At 38.4% G+C, this 26996-nt stretch overlaps 1 protein-coding gene across 1 annotated transcript in view; it reads right to left on the bottom strand.

Moving 5' to 3' along the window:
* LOC108633251 (sex comb on midleg-like protein 2) overlaps positions 1-26064 on the bottom strand; it is a 50445-nt gene extending 24381 nt beyond the window's left edge. Inside the window, exons 1-3 of the mRNA XM_018043706.1 lie at positions 25896-26064; positions 2898-2943; positions 431-496 (exon numbers count right to left, since the gene is read on the bottom strand). Of these exons, the coding sequence (XP_017899195.1) occupies positions 431-496; positions 2898-2919 (88 nt within the window). The 5' untranslated portion in view covers positions 2920-2943; positions 25896-26064. The remainder of the gene's footprint in view (positions 1-430; positions 497-2897; positions 2944-25895) is intronic.
* Positions 26065-26996: the final 932 nt, after the last annotated feature.

The raw sequence follows: 26996 nt of genomic DNA, 5'->3' as shown, positions 1-26996 counted from the left end.
CTAGCAAAAAATGAGGCCAAGATTCTAGAAGAGGTCTGTCAGATCCCCTAAATGCCTAAGCTTTAATCGACTAGACTGTCTTTTGACCATCAAAAAAGACATTCACATTGACTCTAGTGTTAGAAAGGTTTTCATTAAAAATCAAATTATTTTAAATTGGTAATACATGGTAATTAATAACTAGATATCTTTACCTTGGCAAAACTGCACTGAAATACATAGTTATCTTTTAACTTAATCCCTCTCTATGTGAAACCAAAGTAAAATTTTCAAAATTAAATACTATCTTTTCGGTCTTTCCTATTGCTTACATTTTATATTTACAAGAGCTTACTATACATAAATTATACCAAAAGCAATAAGAAAAGAGTTCATACTAACACTGAGTGAAGAAAAAATACATGTTCTACTGAACTAATTTAAAACCTACCATTTTGTACAGATGTGCCTGATTGAGGAGCTCTCTCTTGATTCTCCTTCTTTACACCCATTGAGTCTTTAAAAAAAGAAAGAAAGTAGTGAGCAATACCAGAAGAACAGAGCAACAGTTTGAAAGAGTACTTACAAAAATCTAAACTGCATTTTCTAACAGGAACCAGTTTCAATCTTATAATTTAATCCTCACTTTCTGCATAGGACTTCACTTTCTTTTTTTTTTTTTTTTACAATACTGTATTGGTTTTACCATACATTGACATGAATCCACCACAGGTGTACATGAGTTCCCAAGGACTTCACTTTCTAATATATAAGGTACTTTATAATTTATTTGTTTATTGCATGTCTCATTTCACTCAAATGTAAGCTCCTAAAGGTCAGACATTTTTTCATTTTGTCTCTTATTCACCACTTTTTATCCTCAGTGCCCAGAAAAGGACTTGGCACACAGAACATTCTTGAACATTTGTTAAATAAATGAACAAACCAAAATGAGCTGAGCTGATCCTTACAATATTCAGATTAATGTGTCCCAGCAATAAAGTGCATACTTTTGAGAATTTAAAACAACAGAGAAGCTAGAATACAATGTAACTCAATGAACTGTTTGTTGTTGTTCAGTCACTTAGTTGTGTCTGACTCTTAGTGACCCCATGGACTGCAGCACACCAGGGTTCCCTATCCTCCAACAGACTAGGAATAGTTTTTCTCTGTGCTAAGCTGAGGAGCTCAAACAGCAATGGACCTTGGACCTTCACCAAATCTAAGATATATTTCATCCATATTTATTATAGTATGTATTTCTTAAATGACTCATTGTGATTATTATGCTGAAAAACTAACCACAATCTTCAATGTTATCAAATAAGCAGTCACTCTTCTTAACTTCCCCATTGTCTTAAATATTTTAAATGTATCTGTTTCAATCAGCACCCAAATAAAGTCCATACAGACAGTGGTAGGTACATTTCTTAAATTTCTTTTGATCTGTAGGCTCCTCCTCCTCTGTTTATTTTCCCTTCCTCTAGCAATATTTTTGCTGGTGATATCAGTTCAGACTTTTCCAGTCTGCTACTTCCTCATGATACTGGGTTCTTCTGGTCCTTGTAGTTTCTCTAAATTGATACAGCTATTTCAAGCCAGAAGAGCTTAACCAGATTCAGGTTTAACTTTTTTACAAGGGAAGAGAGAAAATGACTTCATAGGTGGTGGTGTGTACTTCTCACAGGAGGTTCCTAATATACCTAGTTCTCTTTTTGTGATATGAGCAGCCACATATGACTATTGCCTAGATCCATTAGCTCATCAGTGGTCGCATAAGGGAGTTATTCTAATTTTATCATCCTATCTTTATTAGCCAAAAAACTTCTATAGAGAGAAAACTCCTCTCTTCAACCATTCAGTTGCACTGAGGTAGAGACCACAAAAGGAAGTCACAATCAATGCTTTATTCTTTCTCCTTTATTTTCTAGTTTTCAAAACAGTGAATTGTATCCCCACCATTCTCCACAGATGACCAATAAGTATTGTTTTGTTTTTTTAGTATCGTTATGAACCAATGGATTTAATAACATGGTGTGTTTCCATCTAGTGCTGTTTTACCCTTACTGATGCTTGAACTGTCAAGTGACATGCTTCTTAAAGAAGAATATAGGAAGGATGCCAGGCGTACCATTAAAGGTATCAGATCTACTTTCTGGTTATGACTGACTCTTCAAGATATGTGAACACTCAAGAGGGATGTATGGGCTACTTTCTATTTAGATAATTTGACTAACATAAAGTAAGTACACATTTATATTTACTAAATAGTTCTACAGTAGTATTTTCTAACAGAGAAGAAAGTGAAATTATAAAGGCCTGGTTCCTGCTCAAGGAAAGCTAAGAATCTAGGTACAGAGACTATACTAAACTAATACACTTGACAAAAACAGAAATAGCAGAGCACAACATTCAGCATGCAGCCAGAGTAAAAGTCATGAGAGAAAGAGAACTTAAACTGGGTCTTGAAGGAGGAACAGGATTCAGGACAACAAAAATATGAAGAATATATTATGGGAAAGAATACAACTCAAAACAGAGAGTGACAATGACTGCGACACACTCATGGGACAGTGAGCTGACTTCTCACTAGAGCAGGACAGGTTGAAGCATTTTTTTATCATCCATATTTAAGTAAGAAAATCTGGACTGTGATCTTGGCTGTCATAGATTGTTATATGACCTGTACACTTAACCTCCCTGAGTGTCAGCTTTCTCATTTATAAAACTAAGAAGGGAAAACAAGATTACCTTTAATAGCTATTCAGTTCTAAAACTCCAATTCTTAGCACCTAAACTAACATCTTCCATTAATTTCATTTTTCAAAAAAGCTTTTTTTTTTAATATTCAGTCTACCAAAAGATACTAATTTCAAATGATTAACTAAAAGTATCATCTTTAGACAAGTAAATCTTACCTTCTTTCACTGTTTGCCCCATGGTATCTCTCTCTGGTGTGCTTTCCTACAAGGAGAAAAATCAATTACTGCCTCCTTTTAACATAATACATTTCTGCAGGGTGGTATTATTAGAAATCAGCTATAATGGGACTACATCAAATTAAAAAGCTTCTGCACAGTGAAAGACACTAAACAAACTGAAAAGGTGACCTACTGAATGGTTAAAAAAATTTTGCAAATAACATACCCAATAAGGGCTGGATATCCAAAATATACAAGGAACTCATACAACTTAATATCAAAAAACAAACAAACCGATTTAAAAATGGGCAGAGGATTTGAAAAGATTATTTTTCCAAAGAAGATACGCAAACGGCCAATAAGCACATAAAAAGATGTTCAACATCACTAGTTATCAGGGAAATGCAAATCAAAACTTTAATGAGATATCATCTCACAGAACGGCTATTATCAAAAAGACAACAAATAACAAGTCTTGGTAAGGATGTGGAGAAAAGGGAATCCTTATGCACTGTTGGTGGGAATACAAATTGGTGCAGATACTATGGAAAACAGTATGGAAATTCCTCAGAAAATTAAAAATAGAACTACCACACAATCCAGCAACTGCACTCCTGGGTATTTATCTAGAGAAAACAAAAACACTAATTCAAAAATATATATGCAACCCCATGCTCACTTGTATTATAAACATTGTAACATTATTTACAATAGCCAAGATATGGAAGCAACCCAAGCATCCATCAGCAGATAAATGGATAAAGACGATGTGGGGTATATATACACAGTGGAGCATTACTCAGCCATAAAAAAAAAAAAAGAATAAAATCTTGTCATTTGCAATAGCATGCATGGACCAGGAGGGTATTATGCTAAATGAAGTATGGCAGACAGAGAAAGACAAATATTGTATGATTTCACTTATATATGGAATCTTAAAAAACGTAACAAAACAAAACAGTCATAAATACAGAAAACAGGTTGTTGCCAGAAGGGAAGGGGTTGGGAGAAAGAAAGCTGAGGGAAATTAAGAGGGACAAATTTCCATTTGCAAAATAAATGAGTCACAGATATGGAGTGAGCAGGCCCCTGATGGCTCAGACAGTAAAGAGTCTGCCTGCAGTGTGGGAGACCCAAGTTCAATCCCTCTGTTGGTAAGATCCCCTGGAGAAGGAAACGGCAACCCACTTCAGTATTCTTGCCTGGAGAATCCCATGGATGGAGGAACCTAGCAAACTGTACAGTCCATGGAGTCGCAAAGAATCGGACATGACTGAGCGACTTCACTTTCACTTTCATCTTTGTATGACAACAAATCATGATTATAAATAGTTATCCTGGTGATCATTTTGAAATGTACAGATATCTGGAATCACTATGCTGTGTAACAGAAACTAACATAGTGTTGTAGGTCAATTATGCTTTAAAAACAAAGAAACAAACTCAGAAAAAAGATCAGATTTGTCATTACTAGAAGTAGAGGGGTTGGGGGGAGAGAAGGAGAAATTGGCTGAAAGCAGTCAAAATGTGCAAATAAAATAAATGCTAGTTATAAGATAAATAAATGCTAGGGATGCAATGTATCACATGATAAATATAATTGACACTGCTGTGTATTACATATGAAAGAGATTAAATCCTAGGAGTTGTCATCATAAGGAAAAATTTGTTTTCTATTTCTTTAATTTTGTACCTTTATGAAATGATGGATGTTCACTAAACTTATTGTGATAATCATTTCATGGTGTATGTAAGTCAAATCATGCCAATTTTATCAGTAAAATTGGAAGAAAAAGTAAAAGTTCAATGCATGATACTGGATGCTTGGGGCTGGTGCACTGGGAAGACCCAGAGGGATGGTACGGGGAGGGAGGAGGGAGCGGGGTTCAGGATGGGGAACACGTGTATACCTTTGGCAGATTCATGTTGATGTATGGCAAAACCAATACAATATTGTAAAGTAATTAGCCTCCAATTAAAATAAATAAATTTATATTTTAAAAAATAAAGGTTAAAAAAAAGAAATCAGCTATAGAGTTAGATCCTTTTAATTTCTTTCCCTTGAATAAAAATAAGTTCAGTAGATTAGTAGTTGCCAGGGGCTGGGGGAAGAGGGACTCAGGAGTGACTGTTAATGAGTATGGTTGTAAATACGGGTAAGGGGTTTCTTTTTTAAGGTGAGGAAAAATATTATGGAATTATATAGTGGTGATGGTTGTAGAACCTTACAAATACACTAAAAACCACTGAATTGTACACTTTAAAAGATTAAATTTTATGGTTAAATGAATAAAAAAGAGCAGATGGTAAGCTAGTAGAGTTGAGATTCAAACTAACAACTATCCCAAAAGCTGACTTACGCCCATGTTACCAAGAGGTGGAAGAATTATAACTGTGTTGATGAAACCTGTAAGAAGTGCCAATCTTCTAACAAGATAATTACTTGTTAAAAGGCCTCTGTATTTTGAGCCACTAAATCTTTCATTAATTCAAACTTTTTCTGCATGTCCTTGATATGCCAGGCACTCTACAAAAAAATATAATATACTGTCCTTGACTCTCTAGTCAAAAATAGGCACATGAACAAAACACATTGAGTGTTATAAAAGAAAAAGTACATGAAACATTGAACATGACAAAGGGATAGCTACCTCTCACTACTCTGTGTGCCTGTAGTCAGAACATGATGATATACGTAACAGAAGGTAATTTGTTATTTAAAGGAAGCCTATGGGGAATATGTTCTCTAAGCCACCCAGAACATCACCTGCACCTCTAACTCAACAGATTAATACTCAAGCATCACCTCCCCAAAACTTGCTTTTTCTAACATTTTTGTTTCTCTTACTAGCACCACTACTCTTCCAGGTGCTTGGCCTTAAAACCCCAGCTATGACTAAATGAAGTTCTCTTATTTCACTCACATATTCAGTCAGTGGCCAACATGTGCTCTCTCATTTCCCTTTCCCCTGCTATTAACCAGTTTCGTTGTTATTTAGTCACTAAATCCTGTCTGACTCTTTAGTGACCCCACGAACTGTAACCCACCAGGCATGGGATTTCCCAGGCAAGAATACTGGAATGGGTTGCCATTTCTTTCTCCAGGGGATCTTCTCAACCCAGGTATCGAACCAGAGTCTCCTGCATTGCAGGTGGATTCTTTACTGCTGAGCCACCAGGGAAGTGGGAAGCCATTAACTGGTTTACACCCTCATTAGCTCCTGCCTGGTCTAATACCATAGCACCCTAACTGGTCTTATCACAAGGGTCTACCCCCACCCCCAAACTACCCAATACACAATGTCATACACTGTCTGAACTGTTTTCTGCCCAAATTACCCTCCTACGTTAGTAATCTCATTGACTACTGAATTGAACAAATCTTCGTTGGGACATATTTAAAGCCCCTCATAATTTCAAAGCCACCTGACATCTACTATCTATAGCTATCCTGTGGCCTAGCCCAAAACTCATCATGTTATTCTATCTACATGGGACACCCTTTCCTCCTCTTCTGCTTCTGGAAATCCTATCCATCCTTTAATGCCCAACATAAATGCAAGCTCCTTCTTGAAGCCTTTCTTGTTCCTTTCTATATTACCACCATCTTTTTGCAGGTGTGATCTGGTTATTTATATAAACATATTTACAGAATTCTTGTTATATGCTTGATGCTGTTTGGATAGAAGATACACAATCTACTACAAAAGAGCTATAAATCTAGTGGGAAAGACATATTAACAAATAGTTATCAAAAAAAGCAAGACAATACACAGGCTCTTCAGGAAGGTAGAAGGTACTATTAACTGAGAATATATCAATAAAAGAAGGCTTCTCAGAGGTGTGTAAACTGGTTCTTTAAAGGTGAACATTAAAATGAACAGAGAAGACAGAGATGAATTTCAGATTGAGGGTACAAAATGAGTGAACACTAAAGAAGATCCTGCCTGGTCTACTTGATTATGAAATGCTGGAGCTGCTCCAGTTCCTTCTGGGCTCTCATCTCCCTCTACAGTCTCCCAGGAGCCAAGCATACACAGACAACTTGCAAAGTATTACCTTTCCCTCCCAGATCGCACCTCCGAAAGTCAGACTGAAATAATTAAATGGACTTGATATTTGATACCACTGTGGAGGATACTGTCAATTAAGGACTACAGCCTAACAGCAAAAAAGAAAAAGTGAAAAATATAAAGTGTGCTGAATTGGAGCAGAAAGTAAAGGGAGATGAGCCACAATCCAGGTAGGGACCAAAGGAAGTTAACCAACTCTAGTCAGAAAGCAAAAACTTGTGAATTACATTAAAGTAAATCCCATTACTACACAAAGGATTTAGTTCAAAAAACTGAGGGATGAATCACACACAGAAGATAAACCCAGGTTCCTATGTTCTTCTCTAAAATCTCCATAAGTGAGTTCTTAATCCCAACTGGTATCAACTGTTCCCATTAGTTGAGTGATTTTGTAAATCTTAGAAGGTAAAAATATGTGTTTAGAAATAATTAAAAACAAATATTTTTTGTATCTTCTTCCCCCCCCTTTATCTTAATTGAGGTATAGTTGATTTACAGTATTTGTTAATTTCTGCAGTATAGCAAAGTGACTCAGTGATACACACATATACACTCCTTTATATATACTTTTCCTGAAGACATGTACCATGTCAGAGGAACCAGAGATCAAATTGCCAACAACCGGGGGATCATCAACAAAGCAAGAGAGTTCCAGAAAAACATCTATTTCTGCTTTATTGACTATGCCAAAGCCTTTGACTGTGTGGATCACAAGAAACTGTGGAAAATTCTGAAAGGGATGGGAATCCCAGACCATATGACCTGTCTCTTGAGAAATCTGTATGCAGGTCAAGAAGCAACAGTTAGAAATGGACATGGAACAACAGACTGGTTCCAAATAGGAAAAGGAGTATGTCAAGGCTGTATATTGTCACCCTGCTTAGTTAACTTATATGCAGAGTACATCATGAGAAACGCTGGGCTGGAAGAAGCACAAATTGGAATCAAGACTGCCGGGAGAACTACCAATAACCTCAGATATGCAGATGACACCACCCTTATGGCAGAAAGTGAAGAACTAAAGAGCCTCTTGATGAAAGTGAAAGAGGAGAGTGAAAAAGTTGGCTTAAAGCTCAACATTCAGAAAACGAAGATCATGGCATCCGGTCCCATCACTTCATGGCAGATAGATTGGGAAACAGTGGCAGGCTTTATTTTTCTGGGCTCCAAAATCACTGCAGATGGTGACTGCAGCCATGAAATTAAATGATGCTTACTCCTCGGAAGGAAAGTTATGACCAACCTAGGCAGTATATTAAAAAGCAGAGACATTACTTTGCCAACAAAGGTCCATCTAGTCAAGACTATGGTTTTTCCGTGGTCATGTATAGATGTGAGAGTTGGACTATAAAGAAAGCTGAGCGCCGAAGAATTGATGCTTTTGAACTGTGGTGTTGGAGAAGACTCTTGAGAGTCCCTTGGACTGCAAGGAGATCCAACCAATCCATCCTAAAGGAGATCAGTCCTGAGTGTTCATTGGAAGGACTGATGTTGAAGCTGAAATTTCAATACTTTGGCCACCTCATGCAAAGAGCTGACTCATTTGAAAAGACCCTGATGCTGGGAAAGATTGAGGGCAGGAGGAGAAGGGGACAACAGAGGATGAGATGGTTGGATGGCATCACCGACTCAATGGACATGAGTTTGGGTAAACTCCATGAGTTGGTGATGGACAGGGAGGCCTGGAGTGCTGCAGTCCATGGAGTCACAAAGAGTCAGATATGACTGAGCAACTGAACTAAACCATGTTCACAAGCTTCAAGATTTCTTGAATAGGCTTTAAAATGCACTAATCCTAAGATAAACTGGATTTAATCATGATTAAATTTTGTTTATCCATAGGTACAGTATAATCAGGCTTCCCGTTACAACTTCCCATTACTAGTTCCCATTCCCAATCAGGCACTACTGGTAATGTACCCACCTGCCAATACAGGAGACATAAGAGACAAGGGTTCTATCCCTGGGTTAGGAAGATCCCCTGGAGAAGGAAATGGCAACCCACTCCAGCATTCTTGCCTGGAGAAGCCCATGGACAGAGGAGCCCAGCGGGCTACAGTCTACAGGGTAGCAAAAAGTCAGACACAACTGAAACCACTTATTAGCATACTGTGTAATCAAGATGGCACAGTATTGGCATAAGGGCAGATATATAGATCAATGGATAGAACAGAGTCCTGAAAGGTTCACACACATATCATCAACAGATTTTCAACAAAGTATCAAGGTAATTCAGTGGAGAAAGGATGGTTTTGGGTTTTTGTTTTTTGTTTTTTTTCCAACAAGTGGTGCTGGAACTAGTCTACATACAAAGAAAAAAAAAAAGATGCAACAGGCAAGGGCTTAATCTCCAAAGTATACACAAACACACAGTCAAAGGCTGTGGAAAATTCTTAAAGAGGTGGGAATACCAGTCCACCTGGCCTGCCTCCTGAGAAATCTGTATGCAGGTCAAGAAGCAACAGTTAGAACCGGACATGGAACAACAGACTGGTTCCAAATAGGAAAAGGAATACGTCAAGGCTGTGTATTGTCACCCTGCTTAGTTAACTTATATGCAGAGTACATCACGAGAAATGCCAGGCTGGATGAAGCACAACCTAGAAAGAAGATTGCCAGGAGAAATAGCAATAACCTCAGATATGCAAATGACATGACCCTTACGGCAGAAAGTGAAGAAGAACTAAAGAGCCTCTTGATGAAAGTGAAAGAGGAGAGTGAAAAAGTTGGCTTAAAACTCAACATTCAAAAAACAAAGATCATGGCATCTGGTCCCATCACTTCATGGATGGGGAAACAATGGAAACAGTGACAGACTATTTTTTTTTTGCGGGGGGGGGGGGGCTCCAAAGTCACTGCAGATGGTGACTGCAGCCATGAAATTAAAAGACGTTTGCTCCTTAGAAGAAAAGTTATGACCAACCTAGATAGCATATTAAAAAGCAGAGACATTATTTTGCCAACAAAGGTCTGTCTAGTCAAAGCTATGGTTTTTCCAGTAGTCATGTATGGATGTGAGAGTTCAACTAGAAAGAAAGCTGAGCATCGAAGAATTGATGCTTTTGAACTGTGGTGTTGGAGAATACTCTTAAGAGTTCCTTGGATTGCAAGGAGATTCAACCAGTCCATCCTAAAGGAAATCAGTCCTGAATATTCATTGGAAGGACTGATGCTGAAGCTGAAACTCCAGTACTTCAGCCACCTAATAAGAACTGACTCATCTGAAAAGACCCTGATGCTGGGAAATATTGAAGGCAGGAGGAGAAGGGGACGAGAGAGGAGGAGATGGTTGGATGGCACCACTGACTAAATGGACCATGAGTTTGAGTAAACTCCGAGAGTTGGTGATGGACAGGGAAGTCTGGCGTGCTGCAGTCCATGGGGTTGCAGAGAGTTGGACATGACTGAGCGACTGAACTGAACTGATACACAAACAGCTCATACAACTGAACAACAACAGAAAAAAAAATCAAAATATCGGCAGAAGATCTTAATAGACATTTCTCCAAAGAAGACATATAGATGGGCAGTAGGCACATGAAAATATGCTCAACAATACTAATTATCAGAGAAATGCAAATGAAAAGTACAATGCAAATCAAAACCACACTGGTTAAAATGACCATCATTAAAAAGTCTACAAATAACAAATGCTGGAGAGGGTGTGGAGAAAAGGGATCCTCCCCTACACTGTTGGTGGGAATGTTAAGTTGGTGCAGCCACTATGGAGAACAATATGGAGATTTCTCAGATAACTAAAAATAAAATTACCAAATGATAAGAACAAAATAATGCCAACTTGCAGTGACATGGATGCAAGTAGAGATGATCATAATAATTGAAGTAAGAAAGAGAAGAACAAATACCATATGCTATCACCTGTATGTGGAATCTAAAATATGGCAAAGGGGGAAGGAAGAGGAGGGAGGCTCAAGAGGAAAGTGATACATGTATAATTAGGGCTTATTTGTGCTGTTGTATGGCAGAAACCAACACAGGGTTATAAAGAAAGTTTCCTCCAATTAAAAAATAAATTTTAAAAAAAAGGAATCATCAGCTCAATACCAGAAAAACAAACAACCCAATAAAAAAGTGGTCAGAAGACCTAAACAGACATTTCTCCAAAGAAGACATACAGATGACTAAAAAATACATGAAAATATGCTCAACATGGCTCATTATTAGAGAAATGCAAATCAAAACTAAAATGAGGTATCGCCTCACACTAGTTAGAATGGCCATCATCAAAAAATCTACAAACAATAAATTCTGGAGAGGGTGTGGAGAAAAGGGAATGCTGTTGCACTGTTGGAGGGAATGTAAACTGATACAGCCACTATGGAGAACAGTATGGAGATGCCTTAAAAAATTAGGAATAAAACCACCATATGATCCAATAATTCTACTACTGGGCATATTCCTTGAGGAAATCATAAGTGAAAAAGACACATGTATCCCAAAGCTCACTGCAGTACTATTTACAACAGCTAGGACATGGAAGTAACCTAGATGTTCATCAATAGATGAATGGATAAAGAAGTTGTACATATATACAATGGAATATTACTCAGCCATTAAAAGGAATGCATTTGAGTCAGTTCTAATGAGGTGGATGAACATAGAGTCTGTTATGCAGAGTGAGGTAAGTCAGAGAAAAACAAATATCATATATTAATGCATATATATGGAATCTAGAAGGATGGTACTGATGAACTTATCTGCAGGGCAGTAATGGATATGCAGACATGGAGAACAGATTGGTAGACACAGTGGGGGAAGAAGAGAGTAGGACGAATGGAGAAAACAGCACTGAAACATGTACATTATCATATGTAAAACAGACAACCAGTGGGAAATTGCTATATGACAGAGGGAGCTCAAACTCAGTGCTCTGTGACAACTTAGAGAGGTGGGATGGGGTGGGAGATGGGTTCAAGAGGGAGGGGACATATGTATACCTGTGGCTGATTCATGTCAATATATGGCAAAAACCAACACAATATTGTAAACCAATTATCCTACAATTAAACATAAAGATTGCAAAAAATAATAAAAAAATCAAAAATAAGATAAAATATGGCACAAATGAATCTATCTACAAAACAGAAACAGACTCACATAGAGAACAGACTTGTGGTTGCCAAGGGAGAGGGGGGCAGAAGAAGGAAGAACTGGAAAAGTAGGATTAGCAGATGTAAACTACTATATATAGGATGGATAAACAATAAGGTCCTACTGTATAGCACAGGGAACTATATTCAACAACCTATGATAAACCATAACGGAAAAGCACACAAAAAAGAATGTATAAGTGAGTCACTTTGCTGTACAGTAGAGACTGGCACAACACTGTAAATCAACTATACTTCAATTAAAAACAACAAAAAAGAAAACAATGCTTCACCCACAATAAACAAAAATTACCTTGAGACAGTTCATAAATCTAAACATAAAGCCTGAAACTATAAAATATCTAGAGGAAAACACAGAAATACTGTAATTTTGAATTAGACAATGATTTCTTAGATATGACACAAAAAGCACAATGTATAAAACAAATAATTGATAAATTGGACTTCATCAAAACTAACAACTGCTCTTCAAATGACACTATTAAGAAAACAAAAAGATAAACTACAGAACGGAAAAAAATGTTTGCAAAACACAGATCTGATAAAAGATCTGCATCCAGAACATACAAAAAACTGACAACTCAATTTTAAAAAGGCAAACAGAGCCCAATAAAAGCATAATTGGCAAAAGATTTGGACAATCTCTTCGCTAAAGATACACAAATGGCCAACTAGCATGTGAAAAAAATGTTTAAAATCATCAGTATTCAGGGGAGCACAAGTTAAAGCCACAATGATATATCACCCCATAAATGGCTAAAATTAAAAAGACTGACACTACCAAATGTTGGTAAAGATGAAGAACTGGAACTCATTCATTGCTGATGATAATAGAAAACAAGTATTTCTATTAAAATAGAACCTTCTTAGAGCTAAACACAAAGTAAATATTCTTAACTTTAAAACTAATGTTTTGGAATCCAAAGCACTTACTTTAGAAGCAGAACCACACATCAAAGAATAAAATATTCTACTTATCCCTAGATAAAAACAGGAAGAATTCCAGACCCCTTTAGTTTGAGATTAGCCATATTAAATAAAACCAACTCTTTTATTAGAGTTTAGAAACATTTCCTTTTCAATTATCATGGTCATTCAGCACCAATGAGCAGACCTATCCTCCTGTGAAGTCCAAAGTCATGTCAAATAAAGACTTCAACATACAAAAAGAACCCAAACTCTTTAGGAAATGAGTCAGTGACTCAATAAACCTTCCTTTTCAGTCATTATGGTGTTAAAGTTCACTCAGTTGTTAAGAAGACATCAAAAGTGAGCTTGTGTCCATCGCAGTAATTTAAGGATTCTTTCAGGGTCACGATAAAATCAAAATCATTTACCCTAAACACTCTTCTTCATTATAAACAGCCTTTACTGCTTTCCCTCGAGCCACATAGCTTCCATGTTCATTTCAATGTTAAATAAAATAGTTTTCCCCTTAAGAGACTATGATCCTGCTCTGTTTTATTTCCTTTATATATATATCACAGCATCTAGAACAGTGCTAGGCAAACTGAACACCTGAGTGAATATTCACCAACCTTTAATAAAACATTATTTCTTTTCAAACACGTTGAAAGTCAATCATCTCATTGGAGACTTACTTTATTTCTTACTCTCCCCAAGTTCAATACTTGGCGTATGCAAATGTATAAATTCTCAATTTATGCATCAAATGTACAATCAAAGTGAATGCTTAAGCTTACTTTTGAGCAAATAAGGATTTCTGTGTTAGAAAGTATCACTATATCTTAAACTTCAAAGGGCCTTGCACTATACACACTAAACTGTACAGCAAAGTATTACAGTGTCCTCCTTGTTATAAAAATTCCCAAACTTTAAAAGAAAAAGAATTTACCTCTCTGATGGGAAAATGGATAATTCCATTGCAAAGAAACAAATATACCAACTATTTCTCTACTGGACTCTCAAACTACAAAAGCCAATCCATTTAGACCTGTAAACAGAATAATCTTTTTTGTTTTAAACACATACTTTTATTTACAGACATGTACCCATAATCCCATGGGTCAAGCAAGGGTTTATGCCCATCAGAATCAACAAGGCAAGACCTCTGCCCTCTGGGAGCTCCCCTGCAGGGCTCCCAGGCTGTGTTTCCAACCAACGTTTAGCAGATATCAAAGCAAGTCTTGTATGTTTACCTGCTCACCTCTCCTCACACACTACAAAGTGACTGGGAATCACTTACTCTTCCTTGTAGTTCTCCCACAACTAGCACAAAGACTTGCACCTAAAAAGAAGTACTCAAACGTTCTAATAGTAACTAAAATCTCACTCTAAGTGTATACATAGGTCTCTACAGGATTACATGAATAACAGATTGAAGTTATTTAAGCATGGAGAGAAACATAGGACATATACTAGGCTGTTGTTAAGGCTTACTTGGGAAGGTAAAGATAAGATGATGGTATGTGTGGAGGCATTATAAATGTATTTTGTGTGATATAATTCTATTTGTATAAAATTTTGCATAAGTTTACATAAGGTAATGCAAAAATATTTTGGTGATCCTCCTTTTGTGCATCATAGGGTGGTGAGATTTTAGGTGAACTTTATTTTCTTCCTTATATTTTTACGTATGATTTGAATTCTTACCATAGTATATATTAAATACCCAGAGAAAGTTATTTTCATTTGCAGGAGAATGTACCCTGTCAGCTATTTTTTTCTTTTTTAATAATCCCTAAATGCCTGGCTTATCACACAAGTTTTAATAAATAATGTCATTACTGTGATGGTTACTGGTAGCCATAACAATTACACAGAAATATTATTTCTAGTGCTCAAAGCCATTACAAATTACTTCATCTCCCTGAGTCTTGGTTTTCCCATGTATAAATTAAGACCATTACCATCTACACTTTGTACTATGGCCATGAAATTAAATGCAGTCATGAAATTAAATGAGATAGTGCAGGTAGAGTATCTAGCATAGTATCCTGAACAACTAGAAACTCAAAGACTGTTTTCTATCCCATCCCATCTGTCCTAATTAAAACTCCCCAAGATGAATGAGTTTTAGCATTAACACAACAACAATTATGCTGTAAAATGAACCTATATTCCTACTTTGATTCCTGAGAATTACTTATTCACTTTCAAAGTATAAACTAAAATGTTAAGATACTTTTAAATTAAACTAATAAATATACATATACATAATAGCCAGACATATAATTACCAAACAAAGCAGCCACCATCTCCCAGCTAGCACTATCAGAAAGCCTTTACATTCTAGCTGGAGTCAAAAAATCTTGATGTCACTCCATATTGGATGACTCTGAGGTATAATTATTCATGAATGTATTATTTCCTTTAGGGTTCGGTTCAGTTCAGTTCAGTTCAGTTCAGTTCAGTCGCTCAGTCGTGTCCGACTCTTTGTGACCCCATGAATCACATCACGCCAGGCCTCCATGTCCATCACCAACTCCGGGAGTTCACTCAGACTCACGTCCATCGAGTCAGTGATGTCATCCAGCCATCTCATCCTCTGTCGTCCCCTTCTCCTCCTGCCCCCAATCCCTCCCAGCATCAGAGTCTTTTCCAATGAGTCAATTCTTCACACGAGGTGGCCAAAGTGGGGTTGGTGAGTATTAAAAACAGCTTTAGGTTTTTTGTGAACTAAAACAGCCTTTATGAACTACTAGAAGCTAGAATGGTTTGGGGATTTGTTTTCCTTTTTTTTCACACATTCATCAACTCTCTTAAAAATTAGAACACAGATAGGTAAAAGGGGGGGTAGGAAATCACATATAATGATTAATTTCTCTCTGGTCTACAAAAGTCTCACTTCAAGATAAACATATACACAAAACTGAATGGGAAAGACAAGCACTTGCCTAGCACTGAATACTAGGAGAACTCTGTATAGATTTTGATGTAAAGGAATATTGGCTAATTTAATAGAAAGTATCTTTGACTAAGTAATTTGAGAAAAAACAGGTTGTATTGTCCCTCTTAAACTGCCCCCAACATTATAATGTAATTCACTTATGTCTTTCAGATACAATAGGACAGACATTATAGAAGTTAGAGGACTACATCACGTTCTTTTGGTAAACACTGGATAGCATCACTTCACAGTTGAATCTTTAGAACACCTCAAAGATACTGTGGAGTTAGAACACATGACTTATATACCAGATATGCAATATAGCACAGCTGTTATCTTTCTGGAAAATATTAGGACCCTGATCTTCTTTCAAAAATAAAGACATACCTCATTTCCAATAAAGACATACCTCATTTCCACAGTGGCAGTCTTTAGAAGAAACTGCAGAAAAGCTTAACTTTGCTCTCAGTATACTTTGAACTGCCTCAGCACTTTAAAAAAAAAGACCCCCAAAGTAGTTCTCCATGTTACATGGGAGAGAAAATTTTAGTGAGAAAAAAAATTAGAATTTTTGTTTTACTTTTGCCAGAACTAAGAGAAGTTGTTTCACTAAATGCATATAAGGAGCAACGTCGTGCCATAAAAATTAAAAAATAAATTCAAATATAAGCCAAAAAAAGTACTAGGTTATAGTATCTGACACTGGCATTTCCTTTACTAAAGACCACAATTACATTAAATCTAGCAGTTGTACCTAGCTGGCTTTGAACAAGGATAGATAGTGGGGGGCAGGGGTCTTTTACAAAACCATTTGTTTTGCAAATTATATCTTGTAACAGAATTAAGAGCTGATAATAAATCAAAAATGCTTTAAAAGTCTTACACTGCTTTAAATCATTTTCTTAGTATGATTAAACAATGCAAAACAATGGATTAAAGTGGAATTATTCAACCTAAAACTCCTATTGCCCTTATCTGATTCTGGAGAAAATTCTACAATTTTTTTTAAAAAAAGACCATTTTAAAGAACTATTTAGCAAGTTAATGGGTCCATAATTCTAAGATTACAGGGCTCTTCCATTATTTGTTTGTGTGTTTTTTTATTTTAGCCTTTCCCTTGTGTTTTGTTTTGAAAAAGAGGTAATACACCTTGAGTCTCTAATTAGAGACCACCATCTGAACAGTCAATAAAGGATAACATTTTGACAAGGACAGGAACTAAACAAGTGTGACTAGCAGGAAATTTCCCAGAGCGCTTTAAAATTAGGCTAAGAGTCAGATGTTCTAAAATGGATGGAATTACAGAATCTCAACCTGAGAGAACATAAACAAAATACAGATGCAAAGCTGAAAAACTAAATGTATTCCCTCAGTAACAGCAAAGTTTGCTGCCATATGTGCAAACAGAAGCCCCAAAGGTGGGGATAACCTCCAAATTTAAGCATTCATTATTCACCTGTTCATTCAACCTCCCATTTGACACATACTAAGATCCAGATTTTTTGAAAGAGTTGTGACCTTAAAAAGAGACAACACTGAATTTTTATAGGTGTAGAAAAGATCCTCAACTATATCTTTACCAAAGTAATGTTTCCTGATGACCAGAGTTTCGGTAATACATATAATGATAACATCCATAATACAGAGTTGCTGGGTTCCCTTACTTTCTGTGATCTGGCCTCTACGTTTCCTCTTCTAAAACTGCTTTCCAAGGCCCCAGTTACCTCCCAGACATCAAACCCTATTTCAGCATTGAGTTGTACTTCTCCTTGACACTTTAGGAGCCCTCTGTGATAGATCCATCAACCCTCATCCCAGACACCTCTCCTCTTTGAGCCCCACGTGTTATTTATTCCCTGGTTGTCCTACATCTATTATCCCTCTGTGTCTACTTCCTCTTGCTGTCCTAGCCTTTAATCTTCTCTAGTCACTCAGTGTCTTTCTCTACATTCTAGAAACTTTTAGAATCTAGAATCTCATTCTATTTCATGGTTCATGCAAATTTCTATGTGGATAACTCCTATATTAAAACCTCTCATTCCAACCTCTCTCCAAACTGTCTACTCTAGCCAAGTGAACATCACTCTGAATGCCTCACAACGTCAAACACAACATACTTCTAAAAATCAAATTCAGGGGATACACGGAGGTCCAGTGGTTAGGACTCTCAGCTTCCACTGAAGAGGGCCCAGGTTCCAGCCCTGGTTGGGCAACTAATATCCGGCAAGTTGCATGGCATGGCCAAAAAAAAAGCAACAAACGAACAAAATCAAACTCTTTTGCCCTCCAAAATGAGTTTCTCTCCCTCTGTTGCCTACTCTAGACATTACAAACTACCAATCTTTCTGAATTAGAAGTCATCTTTGAGTACCCTACTCCTCTGTCCAATATCTTATCAGTTACCAAGTTCTGTTGATTCTTGAAGCTTAGAAAGAAAGTAGTGAAAGAAAAATGTTTCAAATCTATGTGTGTCAGACACCAAAACAAAAGACAGAGCTCCAAACACTGTTTGTGCTTTACAAGGGAGAAGTAAGGAGACAGATACCCTGCACAGAATGTATCCTTGAAGACAGGGAAAAAATGAAGATTATGGTCCCTGGGGTCTACTGATGGTGGTGCTGGCAGTGGTAATAATAAATACTAAGAGCTGTCACTTACTGAGCTCCTGCTAAATGCGTGGTACCCTACTAGAAACCTACTCTGGTTCACTTTTGTATTCTGTAATATCTATCCACGAGGTCTATCACAAAGTAGGGCCCCCAAAATGTTTGCTAAATTAGTAAATCTGTTGTGCTACAGTATACTTATATCTAAACCATATAGTCCTAGAATATTGTAGTTTTTAAAAAAATTTTTGGTGAGATTTTCTTTTGGCTGTCCTTGTTCTCCATTCTCTCCTGCAATGTCTACTCTATATCTTAGAGTCTAAATCAATGGGCCAAGGATAAAATTCTGTGGGATCTGAGACAGTCCCCCACTCCCACAACTTTCTCCTTTCCAACATCTGATAGATCTTCATTTTTTTTTACTCTGAATTTGATTTCTAAAATGTTTGAAGTCTCAAAAAGACAGGCCCCAATACAAATGTTATTATAAGTATTTTTCCAAGGAGAAGAACTATGTGTACTATGCTATAACAGAATTCAGTTTATAAATTCCAACTACATAACAGTTGAACTAAAACATGTGCCTTAAACCAATATTCACAAAAAAGAGAGAAAAGACACAAAACCTACACACAAAATAATTTAGTGGCAAAAATATTTCATATATCCCCTTGAGCATAATCAAAAGTATAAGAAGTTTCAAGGCTAAAAACCTTGAACATACGGTTGCTGGTGGTTTTAAAGAAAAGGTTGAAATAGGTGGTCAAAGTTACATACACACATAAGTCAGCACAAACTATTAATGAAATAGCACAGGTAGAACCCTTTTTCCTTTTTAGTCTGCTGCTGCTGCTGCTAAGTCTACCTTGTTATAAAGATACTGTTTTCAAACTTGAAACACAAATGCAAAAGTTCTTTATTGCTCAGTCAATATGCAAGATAACAGGGAGTCTAAATTAACTGCATAAAACAACACCTTTAAGTTTTTCATTTTGACATGAAAAGTTTATTATTTTGATTTCAAGAAGTACTACACATTTATACCTAAATGCAAAAGCACTTACTGACTTAATTGAAATATATTATAGCTATATATTTTTCTACTGACAAAGAGAAGCTGGCTCTTTTAACTAAAAATTTGTTCCTGGTAAGATGATTACCTTGATACAGTTTCAAAAAGTGTATATAGTTGATCCTCGGTATCCACAGATGCAGAACCCATGGATACAGAGGACTAACTGTGCTAATCCATTTTATAAGGTACTTGAGCACCCGTAGGTTTTGATATCTGAGGGGGTCCTGATACCAACACCCCATGGATACAGAGAGACAACTGTAGGATATCCATTGCACAGCATAACTTGTTGAACTGGACATGATTCATCACTTTAAGATTTTACAAGCACCTACTCGATTTACTCAGTAATCAAATTTCCCATTTTCTGATATATTTATCAAATTAATCAGGAAAAAACCTCAATTCTAAGGCTGCAATTACCTTTAAAAATAAAATTCCATCTCTGAATTGTGAATAATCAAAATCAATGTTTTTAGCAGTGAAGATGTATCAAAACAAGTTTCCTGGAGGAGCAGTTTTAATTATGCTTTAGTAAAGTCTGACCCCAATGAATTAGAAATTAGTTATTTTTCTGTGTCAAAGCAAACTTAAGAAGAAAACAACTATTTTTAAGAATTTTTAATTTATCTAAAGAATTAAAGTCTCCTAGTTAAATAATTAATCCCCTACAATTTTAAAACAATATATATATGAAATCTATGCATTTAGTTAAAAAGTATGTCATGTCAGAAAACAGATAAATGAAAAGGCTGCCAAAATCCCAGTTTATAGTTGTAAATTCCTAAGGTTTTAAAGCACAGCCACAGGCTAACTGCCCAAAGACCTGCTGCCCACAGACATTTGCAGATGACTGAAGTTAATAGCCGGGCATGTCAATTTACTACAGGCAGCTCTCAGTGCGGACATTGTGACAAAAGAATTGGGTCAGGTTACAGCCTGTTCCTATTATCACGTCTAGATTTATGGTTTCTAACACTGGCCCTACAAGAAATAATGGAAATGATGACAGCAACAATCCCTGCTAGACAAAAGATTACAGAAAAGCAAGTAATAAACCATAATCTGAAGTGACCAGAAAACTAAACATCCCTGACCATACTTCAAACACGAAGCAGGTGTCAGTAAACAACCCATTTAAATATTTCTACAATCTCTCAAAATCTCAACACAAAAAAATCTCAAGAGTCTATAATCTAAAACCAAGCAATATATAAATGTATCTAAATTACTGAGTACTGTATTTTAATTCTTTTAATAATCATCAAAGACAGTGTAGTTCATTTGAACAGGTTTATCAAATTCTACCAAATTAATAAAAAACAAAGGGAATAATGATCATTACCTTTCAAATACCTTTAAAGTATATTGGAAAACATTCCAAATAATACTTCACATCTTTCAAAAGGAAAAAAAGGCAGTTTCACAGCAAACGGCACAAGTTTACAACTGTATTCAGGGAGGCAAGAAAACCGAAGAAACCTGTGATTCACTCACTGCTTAATTTAAAACTAAAAGAAGTTTGTCAATACATCTGCTTATAAGACTATGTCAAGGCTACAAGTTACCCAAGCAAATAGAGCTGTTTGTCTGAAGTTCAGCACCAGTTAACTGTTATGAGAAACAGAGGTCAAGAAAAATCCAATATGTATTCTAAACACAAAAAGCAAAGAGAATTCCATCAACTTTCCCAAGAAAAGAAAGTGTTCTCAAGATATGCCCTAGAATTGCAATATATCTGTCCCTTCTGAAGTTTACAATGGGACGTTACCATAAAAGGTGGGCACTCTCTTTCCACTCTTACAACAATTTGCTCCTATAAACTTAGGAAGAGGAAGAGTCACAGCCATAAACACAGGTCACAAGTAGTAGGTAGTCAAATGCTCTCTACCTTCAAATGTTTCCCAGCTCTTTACTCATACAAAGCATATTCTTTTTTTAACTCCTTGGTTAAATAAGAAATTCACTAGTCTATGTCAGATGAATATGAAATTAAACTGAACAGCACCATCATATAAACTGCTTATAGGCGCCTCAAATCTTTCACTGTTAACACAGTAAGATATTCTCATTTCTTTAAAACCTTTCCACCACATGCCTAAAAAATGAAAGCAAGAGAAAAGTTTAGGGATATATGTTTAGCAGAAGTCACTTAGCATAAAATAACTAGTATTATTATTTCTAAAGTAACCAAGGATTACTTATATTAGACAACATAAAGACAAAATAAGCAAAAATGCCTTCCTCATGAAAACCAAACAGCACATGCATATTTCAAATCTTAATTTTTTTTTTTTTAATTTTCTGAAGTTAGCCTGCTTTAAGAACCGCCACCTCTGGTATCTTAAAAAATGTCATCACTACAGTAAAGACATGTCTACTCTTAAGAGTAACCAAAGCCCAAACTAGTTAGAGCCTAGAAAACTTCCCTGCCACTAAATTACGCCAAGCTATTTTAATCTAAAATAAACAACAGCGATTTCTCTCATTTATTTCCCCAAGACAAAAGGATTATAAAGATTAAGAGCCCAAACTAAGGAAGGGTAAACTTTTTCTTTCAAATTGACCCACATTTGCCGTTTTCAAAACGTCCAGGCTTTTGCTTCCTAAAATCATCACTTCAAATTCTAAGATATGATGGATGTAGTAATTTTCAGACATTAATAATGTTCCTTAAATTCCTAAGGGTATTTGATTTTCTCACTCCAAACTACAAAATACCTGGTAATGCCAGACCAATATTCATACCATACCCTCATGGCTCTACTAGCTGATGGTTAGCAGAGTTCACTTAATTCATATCTTACATATCCTAAAACCCCGGAATATTACTAGGAACAGACAATTTGACTCCCAGGGAGATGAGCTAAAAGAGAACATGACCTCCGATTTCCATTCACACCTGGCATAAACGTAAAAAGGAACAGAGTAACCTGGCCAAAAAAAAAAAAAAAACTGAGGTGACTAATGACTCAAATAGCAAAGGATCCTTTGCACCCTTCAGTGTTCCTGTTTCTAAAGTTCCAACAGTCATTTCTATTAACCAAAACGAGGGGGGGGGCGGTAAATTTTCAAGTGCAATTTTCCTCCTCCCTCCCTCTCTCCCCACACTCTACGAGCCCAAGCTAAAATTGGGATTTGGGCCTTCCTTAAATGGAGCAAGGGGCTACATCCTTCTCATTCAAAAAACTTGGCATTTACTCCGCCTTCACAAGGCACTTTACTATCATCAATTATTTCCCAGTGAGGCAGTGCAGGATTACCCCGACCATTTCACTGATGCGGAAACAGACACCAACAGCAAAGGGAACAGGGGCAGGAAGAGGGGTGATAGGAAGCATCTGGGAGGAACAGGCAGGCAGCTAAAAAGGAACAAACCCTAAAGAAAATGAGAGTCACATCTGGCTTATAGCTGACCATCATAACCCTTGTTATTTTTTAGCTCAGAGAGACTTCTGAAATGTTATGAAAAAAAGAAAGGGCTCTAAATTGTCACTTAATATCTAGTTACAGCCTAAACTACTCAGTCACAGAAGTTACTTAGCATTAAAAAATACACACTCTCCAAAACCCATACTGATTTCAATTTATACCAGTAATTCATTTTCTCCCTCAAGCCTAACCAGTATGACATCTGTTTGACCCAAAAAATAATCTCTCATAAAAATATATAGCTTTGGGCTTCCTTGGTGGCTCAGTGGTAAAGAATCTGCATGCCAAAGCAGGAGACACAGGTTCGATCCCTGGTACAGGAAGATTCTACAGGCGGTGGAGCAATTAAGCCCACAGCTACAAGTACTGAACCTGTGCTCTAGAGCCCAGGAGCCACAACTACTGAGCCCATGTGCCACAAATACTGAAGCCTGCATGCCTAGAGCCCATGCTCTGCAAGAAGAGAAGCCACCACATTGAAAAGCCCATACACCGCAACTAGAGTAGCCCCTGCTGGCCACAAGTAGAGAAAAGCTGGCATAGCAATGAAGACTCAGCACAGCCAAAAATAAGTACATTAAATTATTTTTTAAAATATATATATATAGCTGTGTATAATTATAAAAGAGGCATAAAGTTAATATCACATAAGTCTAAAATAATTCAAGTTAAGACTCAAATTTTGTTTAGAGAATTATGACCAAAACCCTGACTCCCTGAATTTGCCACTGAAAGAAAAAGGCTTGTTCTACATTCATAATGATTTCCTTAACTAAACCTTGAGATTTTCAGTAATAAACTACTAATGGGAAGCGTTAAACACCCTAGAAACCAGCACACATAGCAGTAGATTGAACTGAACGCCATACTACAGGCAGCACAGGTACTTAATAAAGATGTGTTGACTGAACCACAAATCAAAAGGACTGACCAACTGCTGCCTCAAAAGGAAAACCACCTCTTAAGACTGACTCCAGTTTTTTGTACATATGACATCATTAACTTTAAAGCATTCTCACACATTAACAATGTAGTTTGCCCACATTAATCTTTTTTCAAAGTATCAATTTCAAAACAAATCAGGTTCTCTAGGGGGAAACAGGTACACATCCTTGGAAGATCATAAGGTTGTGTGATATACATGAAATTTACTCAAAAATGACAGAGCCACTGAAAGTACTGTTCGGCTAAGTTTTTGAAAAAAATCCATCCAACTGTTTTGAAGAATGTGGATAGACATAGACAAACAAATTCAAGGCATCGTGTAAGTACTGATGAACTCTAGTCTCAAAATCCCAAATGGACTCAATTCCAAAAGCTATTTTCACATTCCTGCCATTGAATATACAAAACCACAAACATAGTTAAAGAAAACATTCATCCTTGGAAACACATTTAATGAATAATTAAGAAAAAGAATGGTAAGAAAGGCAAAACTGTCCTTGTTGAACATTTCCAAGCAGTGTTATTGAAAAGAAATAAATATGCGTCTATGAGTTATAGTTCAAATACAACTGATTGTCATAGAAGTTGTACTCCATAAATGTTACACATTTTATAATACTCTTTCCCCAAAACAGACATATGAACATCTCGGAAAGAAAACCATCTCCAATAACTTTGTACATCATATGATTATAAGGAAGTATTCACTTTCTCTGCCTCAGTTTCCCCTCCTAACCGCCCACCATTCACTCTTAGAGACGTCTGTCCTAAAGTCAACCTACAGGTAAGTTGTAAATGCTAATCTTCTAATTCTTCAAAGTAGAGGCTAGTTCCAAATTGTAATCACACTTTATAATGAATGACAAATGTACTACAACCTTTTAAAAAAAATCAGTAGTCTTAAACGTAAACTTGTCACTACCTGTGCTGCCCTAACATTTGGGGTGAGGGACGAGGGGAAGGCGGCGCGAATTTACAGCTCAGCCCTCAAAGTTACGTACAACTTCAAGACGCAAAATCTATTCAACTCTCCTACTCGCTCTCCCCCTGGCGATTCACACTAGAATGTAGCACAACCACTATCCAGGTGGAAAAAGCGAGAACGCTATCTCGAAAAAGAACAGCGGTCCTGCGCCCCAGTCTTGCCGCGATACCGCGGCGGCCGCCTCGCCGCTCCCGAGAGCTGCAGACCCACTCTCCGGCCCCCCACTCCCACCCGCACCCCACCGCCAGAGCTTGCCGCGCCCTCCCGCCCCCTATCTCCCCCGGGAGCGAGGCACCGGCGCTGCCCCCCGCCCATCCGCCCCGAGCCCCGGGCCGCGAGTCTAACGTACACACCTGGCACCGGGGCCCAAGCCCGCGCTCGGCCACAAGCGCATCCTTCCCAACTGACATTTCCTTCAGAAACTCCAAAAGTTCTCTCACAAGTCTCCGGAAAACTCCGGGGCCAGTTTCAGCACAGACCACCAAAGTCATCCCTACTCCTCAGCCCCGCCGCCCACCTGCGTTGTCCCGGGACCCCAGCCCGGCCCCACCCACGGGTGGAGGATGCTCTAGAAGGTGCTGTCCGCGCTTCGGGTCAGGGGACCGTTGGAGTGAGGCCTCCGAACGCCGCGGGCGGGATGGGCCGGTGCCGGGCGACCGGGCCCCAAGTGAGTGTGAGGGGCGGCGCGAGAGCGATTGAGGGGCGTCGCGGAAAGCGCTACGTGGGGCAGGGGAGCCCCGGCCTTGGGGATGAGGCCGCCGAGGGGTAGAGGAGCCCGGACCTCGGGGGTGAAGCCTCGGAGAGTGGCTGACTGGAGTGCGGGACCGATCTGGGGCCGGACCCCGCGGAGCGGTGAGGGGGCGTTCCTCGGGGGACGCGCCGCCGGAGACTCCCTACCTTCTGCGGAAAACAGCCAGAGCCCAGAACGCAAAAACTCCGCCTCTCTGGTCTTCACGGAGCCCGGAGTCGCTTCACACCTCGAGTCTCGTCGGCGAAAAGGTCGAAATTCTGTCACACAGGTCCCGCGAGCCAGCACCGGTCTTCACACCGCCGCCGCCATGTTTGAGAAGCCGCGCGCGAAGCCGCGCATGCCCCGCAACTGCCACAGCGGCCCCGCCCCCTCCCCTCCGTCCGCGTGCCCTGCGGTTGCCGCAGCCGCGCACTTTGACCGTTTGCCGCGTGCGGGGCCCGAGCCAGGGGCTCTGCCGGAAGCTCCCGCGGCCGGTGGCCAACAGTGAGACTCTGCAAACCCGGGCAAGAGCTTGGCAGTTTTCCCTCGTCCGCCCCCCTCCCCCGCCAACCCCGCCCCAATCTGCCCTCCCGCCAAAAAAAAAAGTCGCAGCCCCTGCACCCAAGACCGTGGTGGGCCCCCAACTGGGAGCCCAGGATGCGCATCAAGTTTCATCCAAGGGGAACTCGCTCCCCTTAGCCATCAACTGTGACTCTCGGCCACCGCCCACCCTGGCCACGCACCGAAAAGGCAGGAGCTTCCCTAGGAGCTCGAGCAAATTCGATGAGCAAGGAAAAAGCAGTTCGTTGGAGCAGTTTGAGCAAAGCCACTCCTTCGCGGGTTGCAGCATAGTCCTTGAAACAGCTTTTCTTTTTTTTCCATGAGTTTTTGCCAGCAATCCCCTCCAGCTCCACATTCCAGATTTAGTTGTTCCTTTAAACCCAGGCTTGATCTAACGGGAACTAGATTAACCTGGAGAGTAAAATTTGCTCACAAGCTTGAAGGTACTCGGGAGCGTCTTCGGGAGTGGGTTTTGGGGTCTCCTCTGCTCAATCCCCCTGGCCCCGAACCCAGCGGTTTGCGCAGGTGGAGGTCGCACCTAGGGTCAGGGAGCGGGCGTTAAAAAAAAAGCTCCAAAAGGAATCTCTCCCGCACAAAATGTAGCAGACAAAAAACCAGAGAAAAACATCCCATTCCTGGTTGTGAGGTTGGGTATAGGCAGATTTAAAACTTTTGTCTGAAAAATCATACAATGTGCTGTGTTAGCT

This window comes from Capra hircus (genome assembly GCF_001704415.2).
Source record: "Capra hircus breed San Clemente chromosome X unlocalized genomic scaffold, ASM170441v1, whole genome shotgun sequence".
Taxonomy (NCBI): Eukaryota; Metazoa; Chordata; class Mammalia; order Artiodactyla; family Bovidae; genus Capra; species Capra hircus.
This window is presented reverse-complemented; position numbering and strand designations above follow the sequence as displayed.